This window comes from Gambusia affinis, linkage group LG22, assembly GCF_019740435.1.
Source record: "Gambusia affinis linkage group LG22, SWU_Gaff_1.0, whole genome shotgun sequence".
Taxonomy (NCBI): Eukaryota; Metazoa; Chordata; class Actinopteri; order Cyprinodontiformes; family Poeciliidae; genus Gambusia; species Gambusia affinis.
In genome coordinates this window covers 9,423,517-9,437,972 of record NC_057889.1, presented here as the reverse complement: position 1 = coordinate 9,437,972, position 14,456 = coordinate 9,423,517, and the positions used below count along the sequence as shown (strand labels likewise).

Below are 14,456 nucleotides of genomic sequence, written 5' to 3'. Positions count from 1 at the left end.
CACAAAAACCAGTTGTTTAAAAAAAATCTGAAGCGCCTCCAAACAGGACACTCTTTCTGTGACCTGGCAAAGTTCTCCTTATGTAGCAAAAACTTATCACTGGTGGAAACAATAGAGAGGATGTGTGTGTAGCATTTTAAATCAGCTGCTATTTGTAGAACATTTTGTCCTCCAGCCTGTTTTCCTTTAGTTATACTGATACTCTTTTCCTTCAGGTGTCTCTTAAAGGAATTGTGACTTTATATTTGGTCCTCAGTAGATCTCTGGTTCCTCTCTTGACGTCTCCAGCAAACTTTTCTTCCAAGAAAATTCTTTGAGAATTAAACTGTGGACAGATGTTCTAACTTTATTTAAAAAGCTCCCTTGAGTTATATCATTTTAAGACTGATTTGCTCCTGTCAGTACTGAGAAAAATACCTTCAGCAAAAATGCTGTGGATTTTTGTTTTGTCAAAACACACCACTGCTATTCAGACAAAAACTTGGAAGTTCAGTCACAAGGTATCAAAGTTGCATGGTCAGGAGAATGGACGCTGGATATGAGGGCAAGGAGGGATCTTGACTCCACTAACCTGATTGTCGTCTCCAGCCACACTCTCTAATCCAATATAGAAAAACAATGAACTATGTTCAGTCTCTGTTGGTCATGCAATCAACTCCTAATCAAGCCAAGATTACCAGGACCAGTAAACGTCAGCTGCACAACAAGCATAAATCCCTTTCCTTGCTGTACAGTAATAGCAGGGTCAAACTGGAAACCTGATGACACATTAAACAAGGAGATAAATCTGGAAATGTTATGAGGGAGTTGGACATGTAGTTCTTCAGCCCATAAATGGCGACTGATCAGTCTAGATGAATGTAAAACAGTCAGAAACGTGACAGGAAAAAAAAAAATCATGTGGCCAGCATAAAACCAGGAACTGATGGCTTTTTCACATTCAAAGTAAAAGAAGACTGAGGTTAAAACTGATTCTTCCTGCTCAAGTTAAAAAACAACTGTGGTCACAGTTTCCTGATTACCAAAATAATTTAAAGCTTTTCATTGATAAATAAAAATCAGAACAGAATCATTTCTATATTATATCATGCAACTGCATGATTTTAAAGTAAGGAAAAAGAAAGAAAATCTTCAAATTTGTCCTGCAGGACTGCCCTCTAGTGGTGCCTGCTATAAAGTTCTGAAAAAAAAGTCAATGTGTGCATTTAAAATATGAACAAATCATTACAAGCTATTCATAAATAAGCTTTATTAAAATATAGTGACCATTAAATCATAATCTAACTCATTTCTATTTGAGGTGAGAGACATTCAGAACTGCAGACTATTGTTGGTGTTATAATAATCTATTAAGTCCGGCGTAAAGCATTTTCTTTACAGATACAAGTCTCTGTCTTCCACTAAGCTGAAGTATCAAAAGCAGGACAAAGAAAGAGACTCATGTTTCCCAGGACAGGTCATCTTGCTTTAGGCTGTTTCTGAACTTCTGGGTCTCTCTGAGGAGCTGCAGGTTGTTCTGACCCACAACGCCTTTTCTTCCTGCTTTCTGTTTGTCTTGAACAGGTGAGGGAACAGGCAACTTGATCCCAGACGTCTTCCTGACCATCGGTTTCTCCGAACGTTGCCGGGACAGTTTATGAACCTGCAAAAGAGCAAAAAATACACTTTTTCCCCAGGATTCAAGATAACTTTACATTTCAAAATGTAACACTTCTAGATTTTTTGGGGGATGGTTTTACAACATTCTGAATATTTGATAAGAAAATAAGTATTTATTATGTTGCACAAATTATAAAAATACAATGCAAAAGTTGGTTTCTGATGCTTGCTATGGGGAAAGATCAATAAATAACCAATTAGTTGAATTAAGAGCAAATCTGCCATAATGATCAAAACTTTTTAAGTCAAATACCATCTGCTGATGTTTGCGGAGTTTGGTGATCTGGGCTCCCTTCTCCTCCATCTTGGCAGCGAGTCTTTCCAGTTCTCCCTGCAGGTCCTCTCGCTGCTCCGGTTCTTCAGTTGCTTCTGTCTGACGCTCCAATTCCTGATAGTCACTGACAAAAACATTTGCAAAAAGAGATTAAAAAAAACCAACACACACACCCAAAAGTAACCCCCCAAAATAAAGTAATTACTCACAAGCTCATCTGTCCAAGCTCATCCTGCAGGGCCAGCAGCAGGTCGGAAAGTAAAGTCAGTGACTGATCTGCAGGCGGACTGTCAGGCTTTGAGACGCTATTAGAGAAGTCTGTGTGAAGGTTTTTCTTGACGCTGCATCCAAACCTCTGCAGGGCGCTCACCCGCTCACACAGCTGAGGCTGGTGGTGCTTCATCATGTGGAGGATGCTCTGAACGTTGGCATGCACTGAATGGCTCGGGCTTGTCGACTATGACCGGTAACAGCAAACAGAAATTAAGACTAAGTAAGTCATGAAAGAAGAAAATCTATGCACAACACGAGGTGACTTACTGTTCCTATAACAAAAGGCATCTTTTTGAGCCCCAGGCTGTTTCCTGCCAGCTCATTCTGTTTCGGTGTTTTCTGAAAAGGAGTCAGATTGTTTAACACTGTGATGTGTAAAACTTTCAGATAATGTGCATACCAGCAGTTTATTACACCTTGTTTGTCATTTTGGGTTTCTTCTTCGGCCTCGTTTCTTCAGTAGGTGGAACAGACAAACGAAGGTTTACATCCAACTCCCTCTGCAGCTGTGGTATGAAAAACAGAAATCGGCTAATGACTAAAACAAAAAGTACAACGGAGACTTGCCAGCTGTTGTTCAACATCATATTTAAACTAAGACTGAAGAATGAAGTCAACACACCAGTGCATGAAAACTCAATTCCTCTAATGGCCACTTGAGCTCAACTCTGAAAGTCAGCCCATAAAAAGACTCTCCGGATATTTAGAAAGATCATTTCACAACAGTCCCATATTTGTTCTCCTTTCTGAAGATGAATCTATTTAAGGTGATTCAGAAACTGATGTTAGCCAGAATCCTGGCAGGCTCAGTTTGTCCTTAAACATTGCAAAACTGAGCAAGTAGAGAAACCATGCACAAAAAAACAACAACAACAGAAAACCTACTGACTGTGGAGAAACAGAATCTGAAAATAACTTCAAGAAGCTTTATTTGAAGAGGCTAACTGACCTCATCTGCTTTCTCCTGCACAAGTTTACGTTCATGCTCTTCATTCAGCAGCTTCTGCTCCAGGATGGAAAGCTTCATCTGAAAGTAAACACACAATCGTAACAATAACTTAAACTCAGCCTTTTATGATCTTTATCTTTAAATAATAATTTAAGGTTAATGCTAATGTAGTATTACATGCCGCAACATGTTTGGAATACTTTGACCGAATAGAGTATGGTGTTTAATTTAGGTTATTGTACCGAATGAGTTTAGACAAAGTAGTTTAGAAATCAACAATCAATTTGTGCATCAACGGATATTTTCCTAAATGACTTAATTTTTAGCAGTTAAAAAAGGGGATAAAAGTAGATGCTCCTGGTCAAGGCGATTAAAGAGAGAAAGCAGCAGGAGTTAATGAATATGAAAAAAACTAACATTTTTCGGTATCTGACCTACAAATTACACAAAATTAGCATTTTATGATGCGACTGCTTGATTGTTACATTTGTAGTTGTTCATGACCCCACATATTAGGGCGCTTTAGCTAATGTAGTGACTCAGAATCATTATATCAGAAAAGAATCATTGTTAGTAGCTGATAGAAAATTCAAAAGTACAGAGCCGGACAGAGCTGACTTAGTCATAAAATAGAAAACATTTTACCTCTGCGAGTGTTTGGGTTTTACTTAATTTGAGATACTGCGATTCGAGTTTCTCCAGCTTCTCCTGCTGATATTGGTTGTTTGGGCTGCTCAGCTGTTGCTTCTGCAGTGAAACCTAGAGTGCAAAAAAATCCAAAACGAGAATACCAAAAATGAAATATCACTACATATCAAAGTTTTCTAGAAATGAACCTTGACTATCTTTTCAGTCATCAAGCTGTTTTTACATGTCTGATCTTTTGGATGGTTACCATTTTACCTCGTTTTCCATCAGAATGTTTCTCTCCTTCTTGACATTTGCGACCATTTTCTTCATGTATTCCAGCTGCTTCTCAAGAACTTTGCAGCGAGCTTCTGCAGACTGCAGCTTCTGGTCCACCTCTGTCCCAGGCAGGGTGGCTTCAGTCCGACTCTGTGATGTGAAGTCCTGCTGATGCTTACGAGCACCCTGAAAGAACTGAATGTAACTCCTCTCTGCTTGTCTCCGCTCCAGTTCCAGCCTCCTGATTTTTTCCTGGAGAGTCCTCAGTGCATCTACAACGGCTGAGAGCGGTAGTTATAAAAAAAAACAGTCAAGCAAAATAAAACACTGTTGTGTAGTTGAAGACAAAACGTTGTGCCATACCTTTGTTGTCTATATTATGTGTGGACTGAGACAGACTGCTGGTGGTCTGGTCCATGTTGAGAGGTGAAACAAGAGGAGACGCCAGATGTTTTGGTACTAATGAAATCCTGTCTGGAGGCCGGTAGTAGCTCCCAATGTAACTGTTTTTGGAAGGTGTGTCTAAAATCTGAACACAACAGGATCTTCACTTACTAAAAAAGGCAGAACCATATTTTGTGGTCCATAAGATAAAAAAAAAAGATTATTCAAAACATTCTCACAGCCAAATGAGGACAGGAGATCCTCATGTCATCTCTTTGTTATAATGTACTTTGCACTTGTACAAAACTATTTGGTGAAAGTTTTTGCATCAATTTGATCCAAAGAAAAATTAACCTATAGCCACATTTGATGCTACAATAGAGATAAATTACTTTAAACAACTTTCCAGCTTTAGAAAATAAAAAGAGACTAAAAGTTTTAGATTTGACTCTTCAATTAAGTAAGTAGATTTGACTCTTCAATTTGACAATCAACATTTTACTGCAATTTTATCTGACTGTAATGACAACACGGTTAGGCTGCTGCAGGACTTTATAAATCATCGATCAAAAGCTGAACTCTTTACATATTGTGGTCTTTCGTACTTAAATATAAGTTATTCACTTCAGGGACACCACAAAAACAATAAACTTTTTTTTTTATTGAATTCCAACCAGACGTAAGAAATTACAACTTTAAAAGTGAAAATGTCATATGTCTGTTTTAAACTACGTAAAAATGATCTGCTTCCGTTTGCAAGCCAATATTATTTGTGAACTCACAAAACAAAATAAACTTCTTAGAAAGCACATACCAGAACTGTTTAAACTAAGAAGCGGCCGAAATAAAAGACCCGAAACACACAGAGCTGACAATGTCTTCGTAAGAGTAAACAGATTCAAGCTAACGCTAGCTAACCACATTTACGCCTAACGGTTATTTTTGTAACATTACCTCGTCGTAATGTGATTCCATTTTGTAACGACGAATAGAAATTTCTTAGTTATATACAAGTAACACTCTTTGCCTTCTCTGTCAAAGTTGACGTCTTTCTTTCACTAGTTGTCAACAACAGAGGAGCAGTCCGCCCATTTTAAATTTCCCTCCATTAAGTTGTTCCGCTCGCTATAGTTCCTATTTCGTGGATTTTTCTAGACGTACTAGATCTTTCGGGCACACACCCACAAGACGTCTTTTTAAGTAATAAATGTTTTGCAAAACTCTAAACAAGCAAATAAATGAATAATCACAATAACTGTTTCCTAAAAGCATAATCCAAAGCAAAATTTAACCATGGGGTCACATGCAGTGGGTATACTTTTGTCCACCCAAAAAAAGTGTAGTCAGAGTTTATGAAAATGGATGGAACTAAAAACATAGCAACTGTGGAGGAAAATCTCTCTAGAGGTTGGAATATATTATGAAGCACTGAAATTTGATCAAAACATACTCATATGTTAGAATGACGGCTAGATCCAGGTAAGTCTCTGGAGTAAGACTTAAAATAATCTTTACAGATAATATTAATCTAATAGTTTAGATTATATTTCAAAGGGTATAGACAAAAAGATTAGATGGGCAAAGGTGACACATATTTTTATCCCCATACTCAGATGTGTATTAGGTTCTAGAATGAATAGAATAACACTTATGAACACATTTGCTTAAAATTTTTTAGTAAAAGTGTATGTAAGACACCAAATTGTACAGTTGTATATCAAATATAATTAACTGAACCAGTGGCCTTAATTGTGATATAATTTGCTTTTTATATTCAACTAATGGTTAAATGAGATGCATAGAAAAATTAAATGCAATATCGTCTGGATTTTTCTACATTTTAGTTTTTTAGTCTCTTGGATAATAAATTAAACCAGTTATGCTGTCAACACAGCAAAAGAATATCTAAATAGCGTGAGTTGCAGAAAAGAGTTCGTTCGGCCGCGTACAAGTAGTAATTATATGATAAATTTTTCTACAAATTATTATTATAAAATCTTAATGTCAGACTATTTGAAGTTATCTCTATTTATGGACATTTTGGAGATACGCTTTTAAATATCATTGAGGTTAAACAAAAAACAACTTGAGGGGAAATGTACAACACGCCCACCTTTCTTTCCTCTCCCCTCTATTTTTCTTGTTGCCTGTAATTTTTTGATAAACAAGAGACAAGGGGGGTGGTGTCCATGGTGGTAACTGTTCTTAACGAAATGCATGATGGGATATGTAGTTAATAAAATGACCCAGCCAATAGAAGTAAGAAAAGAAGAAACTTCAACTCCCTTACACCCTTACCCAACTGACAAAGTGATTTCACACTAACCAATCAACTTCTAGGTAACGCCCTAGTGTGGTCTATACGTACACTGATTGGTTGAAATCTTCCGCCTGTCAAATGTTCAGCCCAGGCGTTCCTCCCCTTCAAGTTGCTACCTCTTATCATTTCTGCCCTGGGAGTCTGGTCAGTGCTGACAGGCAAGGCGTAAAGTAGCGGTAAAGCTGCACCGAAGAATGTGTACAAAGTGAGTATTTGCTACTGACACTATTTCTTTTTGACTCCCGGTGATGGTTTAGTACATGGGGCATTTTACCTCACCGCAGTTTTTGTTGTACTTTACTGGTTGTTTTTGTTAACGGTCAGCTTGAAAACACTGACATGAATGGCAGAGGCACCCAGACAGACTGGAATGGACCCGAATAATACGCGAAAATGAGAAAATAAATTGGAATGAAATGCATAGTTTTGTATAAATTAAGATTTTAAATTATCTGTTTAATTTAAATTACAGCACTGATGAAAGATTTGCAACATGACTGACGATACAGACAGGTATAAGTCCTATTATGTTTTTGTTGCGTAATCTTATTCGTCTAAAATAGCCCGATAAAGAATTTTGAGCGAGATTTCTTACTATGGGCCAAGTGGTAATAAACATCTTCTAATAAACGATTTTGTGACGCTTAATGAATTGGGTTCGGGCCAGTAGGCGAGTCTCACTCTATGTTAACTTAAAGGACCGTGAAATACTAACAGTGAACAAAAATGTTTAACACGTTTGGGCATGTATACGAAATACACTAAAGATTCCCATACGCTGGTCCTACTGTTTAAACTTATTTTTAATAAGTTGCCACAGTTTACAGTGCTACCCCTCCTTGACCTGTTGCTGGACACTGCCAGTCAGCTAGCTAAATAGACGACTTCTATCTTTTCCCTTGCTTACTGTAAATACAAATTTGGCTGATTTAAAAATATTTCCAGTTACAAAATATGCTAATGTTGTGAAAAGTAATGGAGCACTGTCTATTCCCGGATCGTCAGACTAATAAACCAGCCAACATCAACCTATGCACTTGTTTTACTTTTTGAACAACATATTTACAAAGTATTTTAATATTCTGTGTTTGAAAAGTGTTATTGAAGTTTCTGAGTGTTTAACATAGACTTGTGCTGTTAGTATATGTATTGACATTGAAATAATGAATAAATGTAGCACCACTACATTGGTGTAACTTATTTATAGTATGTTGCATTAATTTAGTAAAATTACAAGTAATTGTTGCTTTTCTCTATTGCATCAGAAGCATTAGACTCTCTTGTACAGTTTTGTCTAAATACCGTATTACCATGGCACTGGTAGTACTCAAGGTACTTGCACAGCGAGAATCTCTTCCTTAAAATTCAGTTTAACATATTTTGCTTGGATTTTTTTTTATTCATGCTTACACTGAGTAATAGAACTAATCAAAAATTAAATTATTGATACTAATAATTAACAATCAAATAAATATAAACACATCTAATATCTTGTTTTCAGCCTGTTGTAAGGCAGCAAAAGCATTAGTCCTATATAAAATGATGGGGATGCAGCATCGGGAGTCTTTGGGGAGATGGGATGGGCTAGGCAGCCGGGATGCCTCTTCCAGAGCTGAAGCGATGGAGTTCATCTGCCAGGAGGTCATGAGGAAAGTGGAAGCCATTGAACCCATAAAGGCTGCAACCCCTGCCCTTGGAAGCTCTCTCAACAGTGACCTGAACGACATCCTGGTTCACCTCCTCATGCTCTCCAGACGGTGCCCTTTTGAAGACGTCAGAGGGCGCTGCACTCAGCTCCTGCGAGACATCCAGGTAAGAGATGTGACAAGCCTGATGAGCTTTTTATTATTCTGCAGTGTTTGTTTCACTGTTGCTGCTGCCACCTGTCATCCTCCTTTCCTCACCTCTTAATAAGCATTGCAAACATTGTGGTTTAGTCAATGCTCAGCAAGACTACAATATGTTTTTTGTGAGATCTGTCAATGCACAAAGCACAATTTTTCTCTTATTCTCTAACTTTCTCAAGAGGTGAGTATTTTGGTGCACCAATGATTATCTACAATTTAAATTAAAAGAAACCACAACACCAGAAAAAAAACTACTCCAGTCAATGATCTTTGCCTGGAAAGAAAATAAATACTACTTGCTGTAGGTTTAGTATGTAGTATTTTGTTTAATGTAGTTTTATAAAAAGAAAATTAAATAACTATATTGGTTCACAGAGCAGAAGTTTAAAAAACATTAACTTCATACGAAGGTGCTGACAGTGCCAACATTTGAGGTGGTTTGCATACATTTCATACAGTGGCAGTGTATGTGAATGGCCGGGAACAAAAGACCACATTCATGAGTTAAAATGTTTTGATTGCTTTGAACTCACCTATTTTACATAAAACACTTGAAGTGTCACTCTTGATTAAAAAGTTTTTGAATAAAAAGTGTAAACTTAGAAACAGTTTTGCTGTTTCTAAGTTGGATGGATATTTGCCCTCAAATATCACAATATTTGAGGGCAAATATTGTGATATTTGCCCTCAAATGTGATTTAATCTGGATTTAATCAGAAGTGAATTCCTTTGGGTTAACACATTTAAAGTTGTCACAGTTAAAAATATAAACTTTTCAGGTTTGTATTTATGCGACAGACTGGCGACCTGTCCAGGGTGTACACCGCCTCTCGCCAGGAACGTTAGCTGGAGATAGACACCAGCACCCCTCCTACTCCACTAGGGGCAAGGGTGTTGTTGGGCAACTAAGTCTTGTTTTGGGTGATCTTAGACAGAATTGATGGTGTATCAAATTGTATGCATAAGTATATGTAGGATTTTCTACCAGTAAAAGTCATTAAACTAAATATGTAAAGAGAATTATATTCACTAAAATATCATTTATCAGCACATCTCCCAAAATTATCATCTTTTTTTGTTTTGTTTTCCAACTAGCACAGTCAGTCACTATTTTCTATCATCTATTGGCACTATACATATCGTCTTGTATATTGCTTTTATTGTCAAACAGTGAATGTAGTCTTACCTTGTAAAGCTGCTGCATTATTGCAAGTTTGCATTCATGTGTGAATTCAACTTTCTTGGCTTTATGCTACGTGTTTGCAGACAAAACAAAAATGTTCAGACCATTTAGTGTTCATTACTGTCTACAGCAACTTAACCGTAAAAGTCAAAGATTTCTTTATCGTCTATATCATATTTTAGTTTTAGTTAGTAACTTGATTATCATTTTAATGTTTTGTTTGATGTGATTATGTCATATCTTTTTTTCGTTTTATGTGGTACTTTGTTTGTGCTACAAAGGATTTTTTAAAATCTTTGTATGAATGGTGCTATACAAATGCCTTGCATTGTATTTACTGGTCTATAGTGCAGTAAGAGTTCACACAGGGAGCAACTTTTCACTGACTAATGTGACTGGTTACTTTTTGCTTATAATCCTCCAACCTGCCACTCTCTATTTTGATACTATTTGCTTGAACTGCATTCCTCTTTTAAAACAAAGTTTCTACGAAGAACATTCCTCGTGTGTCAGTGTTACAGACCTGCTGGTGCGCCAGGTTAGATGGAAAGCACCAAATGCTTAGGACTGTATCAAATTACAAAAATGTCATAGCCATGCAAAATGGCCATGAGTGGGGTTTTTTTGTCCATTGCTGAAAGAGATATTGTTTGTGTCATATCCTTGAGTTCAACTGTCTTCTGATCCCCAGAAGCTCTACAATTAAAAGTTTTCATTTAAATCATTTATTTAGTTTTATTCTGAATCCCTGGTTACGTTTGTTTTCATTCTGTTCTAAAGAATGAGTCCTCCAGCAGCAAACAGACCCTACCTTTAGGTGGCCGGGGCATGTTTGTTTTTCATAGGAAATAGGCCGCTCGACTGTGGCAGGATTCCTGTTTGCGCGGAAGTGTTTTCTGAAGACGGAGGAGAGGGGCAGAGAGCTGAAAGATGGGGATAAAGCCTCTTTGAGGGTTTTAGCGGTGCACCACAGTACACGTCGTCTGGTATTTTTGAATTATGCTAAGCTGCATTTGCACGACGCTTGCCAAAGAGTGCATTTATGAGCCTAGTGGAAGTACATCTTAGAGCGTTGTTCTGATTTTCACGTATTAATACCTTTTCCATGTACACACAAAACATGCACCGTTCTCACACTTAAATTAATTATAAGGGACTCAAATGTGGCGCAGACAGTCGCTTTAATTCCTCTATTAAAGACAAAATCAAAAAAGAAAAAGTTTTTCCTGATGTCCTCTAGCACAGGAAGGCCCCATGCTAGGTGAGAGTAATGTACTTGGCTCATAAAACTTTGGCTTCAAGCAATTTTCTGCTATTTTTTCTCCTTAATGTGTTCTATCGACTATGGAAAAAGCTAATGTCTTTTCACATTAGTGGAGGTGGAAAAACATCTAAGGAAAGGCTCATTTTGAGAGATTTAACATCATGGAAATAGCAAGGTTGCAGTAAGAACATAAGGTAACAAACACAAGACGGTACATGTATATTCATGCAACTAATGTTCTCACACCATCACATACACTCCTGTTTGAACCAGATGACAGCAAATCTACATTTATTTTTCCAGAAGCCAGGGAAGTTTTCTTGACCATTCTTCACCGCTGTTTAATTTTCATATCATACAGAGGTTAAAAAACAAATACTTTGGGTATAAATTTGCCTCTGTATTTACCATAAGCTTAACACAACCAATTATGTAAGGAAACCATATTATGAATCTGAAAGTGAAACTTTTCAAGAGAACAAATTGGCATTGCAGCACATCATCAGCTGTTTGCTAACCCTTTCAGGCTGAAGAGTTTTGAGTGCTGTGCAGAGTTGAAGACTAGATAAAGGTGAAGCTGATTGCACATTCAGTTTGTGTAAATAAGAACTCTTGATATATTTCTAGCTTGTAGATAAAGCTAGAAATATATCAAGAGTTTTTGGGATACCTATATGGGAAAATAAGGTACATTTACATAATTTAGATTTTGTTTTCAGTAACTTTAACTTAACTTCACTTTCAATATAGTGTGTAAATGTGGAATTTTGAGTTTGTTTTTTTAAGACTAAAACTCTCAACCTCACACATTCTTATCAACACATAAGAAAAACATATTCAACTAATTAAAGTTATTAATAAAGACTAAGCAGTCCCAGTAATAAATACTAACAATAAAGTAGCCTGGTCGGCTGAATTTGACCTCTTCCCAGAATAGCCCGGAACACATGTGAACCTCCAGGCTCTCTGAGCTTACATCACATACGAATGACTTTTAAATTATTATTTTTTTAAATGTCTGACTTATTTATGGAAGATGAAAAACGAGGCATCTGTCATAAGTGACTTAAAGGGCATGCCTTGCTTTTGAACTTGGGTGTTTGGACTGAAATATGTATGATTGAGCACTCTTCATGCTCCCGCTCTTCCAGCACCCAGTTGACAACCTTTAGCATTAGTGTTGCTTGGTAGCTAATAGCCTACTGAATTCTTTGACTCTGTTGCATAAGGTTTAGATGTGGATTAGTTTGATTTCCTGCACTTTGATTTCTGGAACAGTCAATGTTATATCTGTTTTGAGGTTGCACAAATAAACCTGACTTGACAGACAGGAGTGTGGGTAGATGTAGAATGGCTTTTCTGAGAAGGCAGGATCAGAGTCCACTCGTAAAGTGCATCATTTGTTTAGAGAACAGTTTAAGCACATGTTTATCCCCACAGTGACGGAAAACCTAGTTTCTCTTTATGACTGGCTGCTAAGCACAAATGTAAACATTCTAAGTCTCTATCTGTGGCTTTGCTTGTGCACTGTTTGTGTCAGTTGGTGTGAATGCCTTCATGCGTCTGCTTAGGTGAGTTCAGTAACGATTTTTAACCATGAACTCTGAACTGATGAGCACAGGGATTGGAAGCTCTCTATGTTTGCACTTCTTAGGCTGTGGAGTTATAAACATTAGTTTTATTTGTGTATAAAATAAGCAGGAGGTAAGCAAATGGAAATCGGAAGTGGAATCTGAAAAAATACTCCTAAATATATAAATAAATAAATATACACACTTGAAGAAATCTACGACTGTAAATGAAAATCTTTTTAAAGACTTGGCATGCATTGGTTCAACATTATTTCTCTACGTTAATTATAAGAGCAAAGAAAAAAGTTTATTAATTTTGAGTCTTGTATTTTTATTATTAGAGCTGTTTTAGTCAAAACATGTAGACTTTAGTATTTGTAATTAGTAATTATACATAAATTATGACTTTAATATCTGCACCTTTACAATCTTTTTGGTCTGGACAGACCAACAGTTTCTTTTCACTCTTTCTGGTCTGCTGTTTATATTTTAAAGATAAAAATACAGTGTTGGGGAAAAGTGCTGGAGACCTACAGTGTGTAGGTAAAACACCCTAATTGAATGGTCTGTTAACCGGTGAAGCAGGATCTAAACCACTTTAAGCACTACAATAAAATCACTAGAAATATATTCCAGTCTAAGCTGAACTTCACTGTTAAAACATTATTTGTGTAAAAATAGTTTCTTGTGACACATTTTTCTTTTTTCAAACATTTAGTTTGTATCACAGATAGTTGTAAATTCACAACTTTTACTAACTTTGCATGTTCAGTCCTGCACATTTTTATTTTTAGAGATCATAGTAGCACAGTACATCAAATCTCAAGACTCATCCTCAATGTCAGTATTTGAATTATTGGACTTGCATGGGACTGTTTTGATGCAATATGTATACTTGTTAGTTTTACATTTTATTTAGCCCTGGACATACTGCTGAAGAGAAATGTATATGTTTTTAACACAATTATTCCATTAAATTATATCTTTACAACTTTACCTTGCCTTAAACAAGTAGTAATAATAAAAAAGAAGATGATATATGCTCTACTTTATCTGGATGTCCCAGGACAGACAGACTGTATGGTGAGAACAGGGCAGAAAGCAGCAGCAGTGACCTTTAGCACAGTGTCTTTACAGTGAAACGCTCTAAAGACATGGAGGACATGATAGAGGAATAAAGCTGCGGATTTACTGCTGCCTGGCAGCTGGATAGAGAGGTTGAACAGTGTGATGACTGGAGCTTGGTGGGTGGTTGTCAGATTTGTCTGGCTCTGTGTCTGTGTATCGTCTAGAATGTTCATTATTTGAATGATTTCAGTGTTGCCCTTTCAGCTGATTTTACTGGCACTTTACCAGTGGAGCTCCATGTGTAATCTTCAACCTTTAACCTTTAACCACACGTGAAAAATAGAGGTTGTTGTCCTGGATGTGCCCTGATTTGTGTACATCTTCTTTTTTCGTGTGTCCCTTATTAATTCAGTTTGTTTCGTTCTCTATTACACTTCCTTCCATCTTCTTCCCTTTCTTTCCACCCCCACTTTTAGCTCTAGAATAGCACAGCCAGAAATAATCGGGAGCCAGCCAGCACCCCCACCCCAAGAGCTACTGTGCCAAGTGCCAACCAGCAGACCCCGTCATTGCTTCTCATCCCGCTGGTACCATGACGACTGTTTATTTCATGCTTATGCTCACAGCAAGCATCCAGTCATCCCTCCTTCTGTGACAAATCAATACAAACGATAAATTATTCAATTAAATGAAAACTGTTGATGCTAACTAACAGAAACGAGCAGAAAAATTTATGTTTGTTTCTCAGCAGAACATTA

At 37.0% G+C, this 14,456-nt stretch overlaps 2 protein-coding genes across 3 annotated transcripts in view; one reads left to right on the top strand and one right to left on the bottom strand.

Moving 5' to 3' along the window:
* Positions 1 to 1,232: 1,232 nt before the first annotated feature.
* On the bottom strand, positions 1,233 to 6,638 carry cep57l1 (centrosomal protein 57, like 1). Of its 2 annotated transcripts, none has more exons than XM_044106945.1 (10): positions 6,559 to 6,638; positions 4,425 to 4,590; positions 4,059 to 4,342; positions 3,801 to 3,914; positions 3,156 to 3,233; positions 2,623 to 2,712; positions 2,474 to 2,545; positions 2,143 to 2,390; positions 1,913 to 2,057; positions 1,233 to 1,642 (listed from the first exon to the last, which is right to left on the bottom strand). In XM_044106945.1, the coding sequence occupies exons 2-10, from the start codon at positions 4,477 to 4,479 to the stop codon at positions 1,439 to 1,441; spliced, it is 1,290 nt and encodes a 429-aa protein (XP_043962880.1). In that variant the 5' UTR covers positions 4,480 to 4,590; positions 6,559 to 6,638; the 3' UTR covers positions 1,233 to 1,438. The 2 variants fall into 2 exon arrangements, with proteins under 2 accessions (XP_043962880.1, XP_043962879.1); XM_044106944.1 differs by lacking the exon at positions 6,559 to 6,638 and adding an exon at positions 5,400 to 5,554.
* A 238-nt stretch (positions 6,639 to 6,876) lies between these two features.
* The window catches only part of sesn1 (sestrin 1), a 55,328-nt gene continuing 47,748 nt past the window's right edge, over positions 6,877 to 14,456 (top strand). Inside the window, exons 1-2 of the mRNA XM_044106109.1 lie at positions 6,877 to 6,970; positions 8,267 to 8,577. Coding sequence (XP_043962044.1) covers positions 8,305 to 8,577 — 273 coding nt within the window. The 5' untranslated portion in view covers positions 6,877 to 6,970; positions 8,267 to 8,304. The remainder of the gene's footprint in view (positions 6,971 to 8,266; positions 8,578 to 14,456) is intronic.

Coding starts and splice junctions, on each gene's coding strand:
- cep57l1 (XM_044106944.1), bottom strand. CDS start 5,420: ATGGAATCACATTACGACGAG. Junction 4,343..4,424: donor ACATAATATAGACAACAAAG/GTATGGCACAAC, acceptor TACCGCTCTCAG/CCGTTGTAGATGCACTGAGG. Junction 3,234..3,800: donor AAACCCAAACACTCGCAGAG/GTAAAATGTTTT, acceptor GTTTACTTTCAG/ATGAAGCTTTCCATCCTGGA.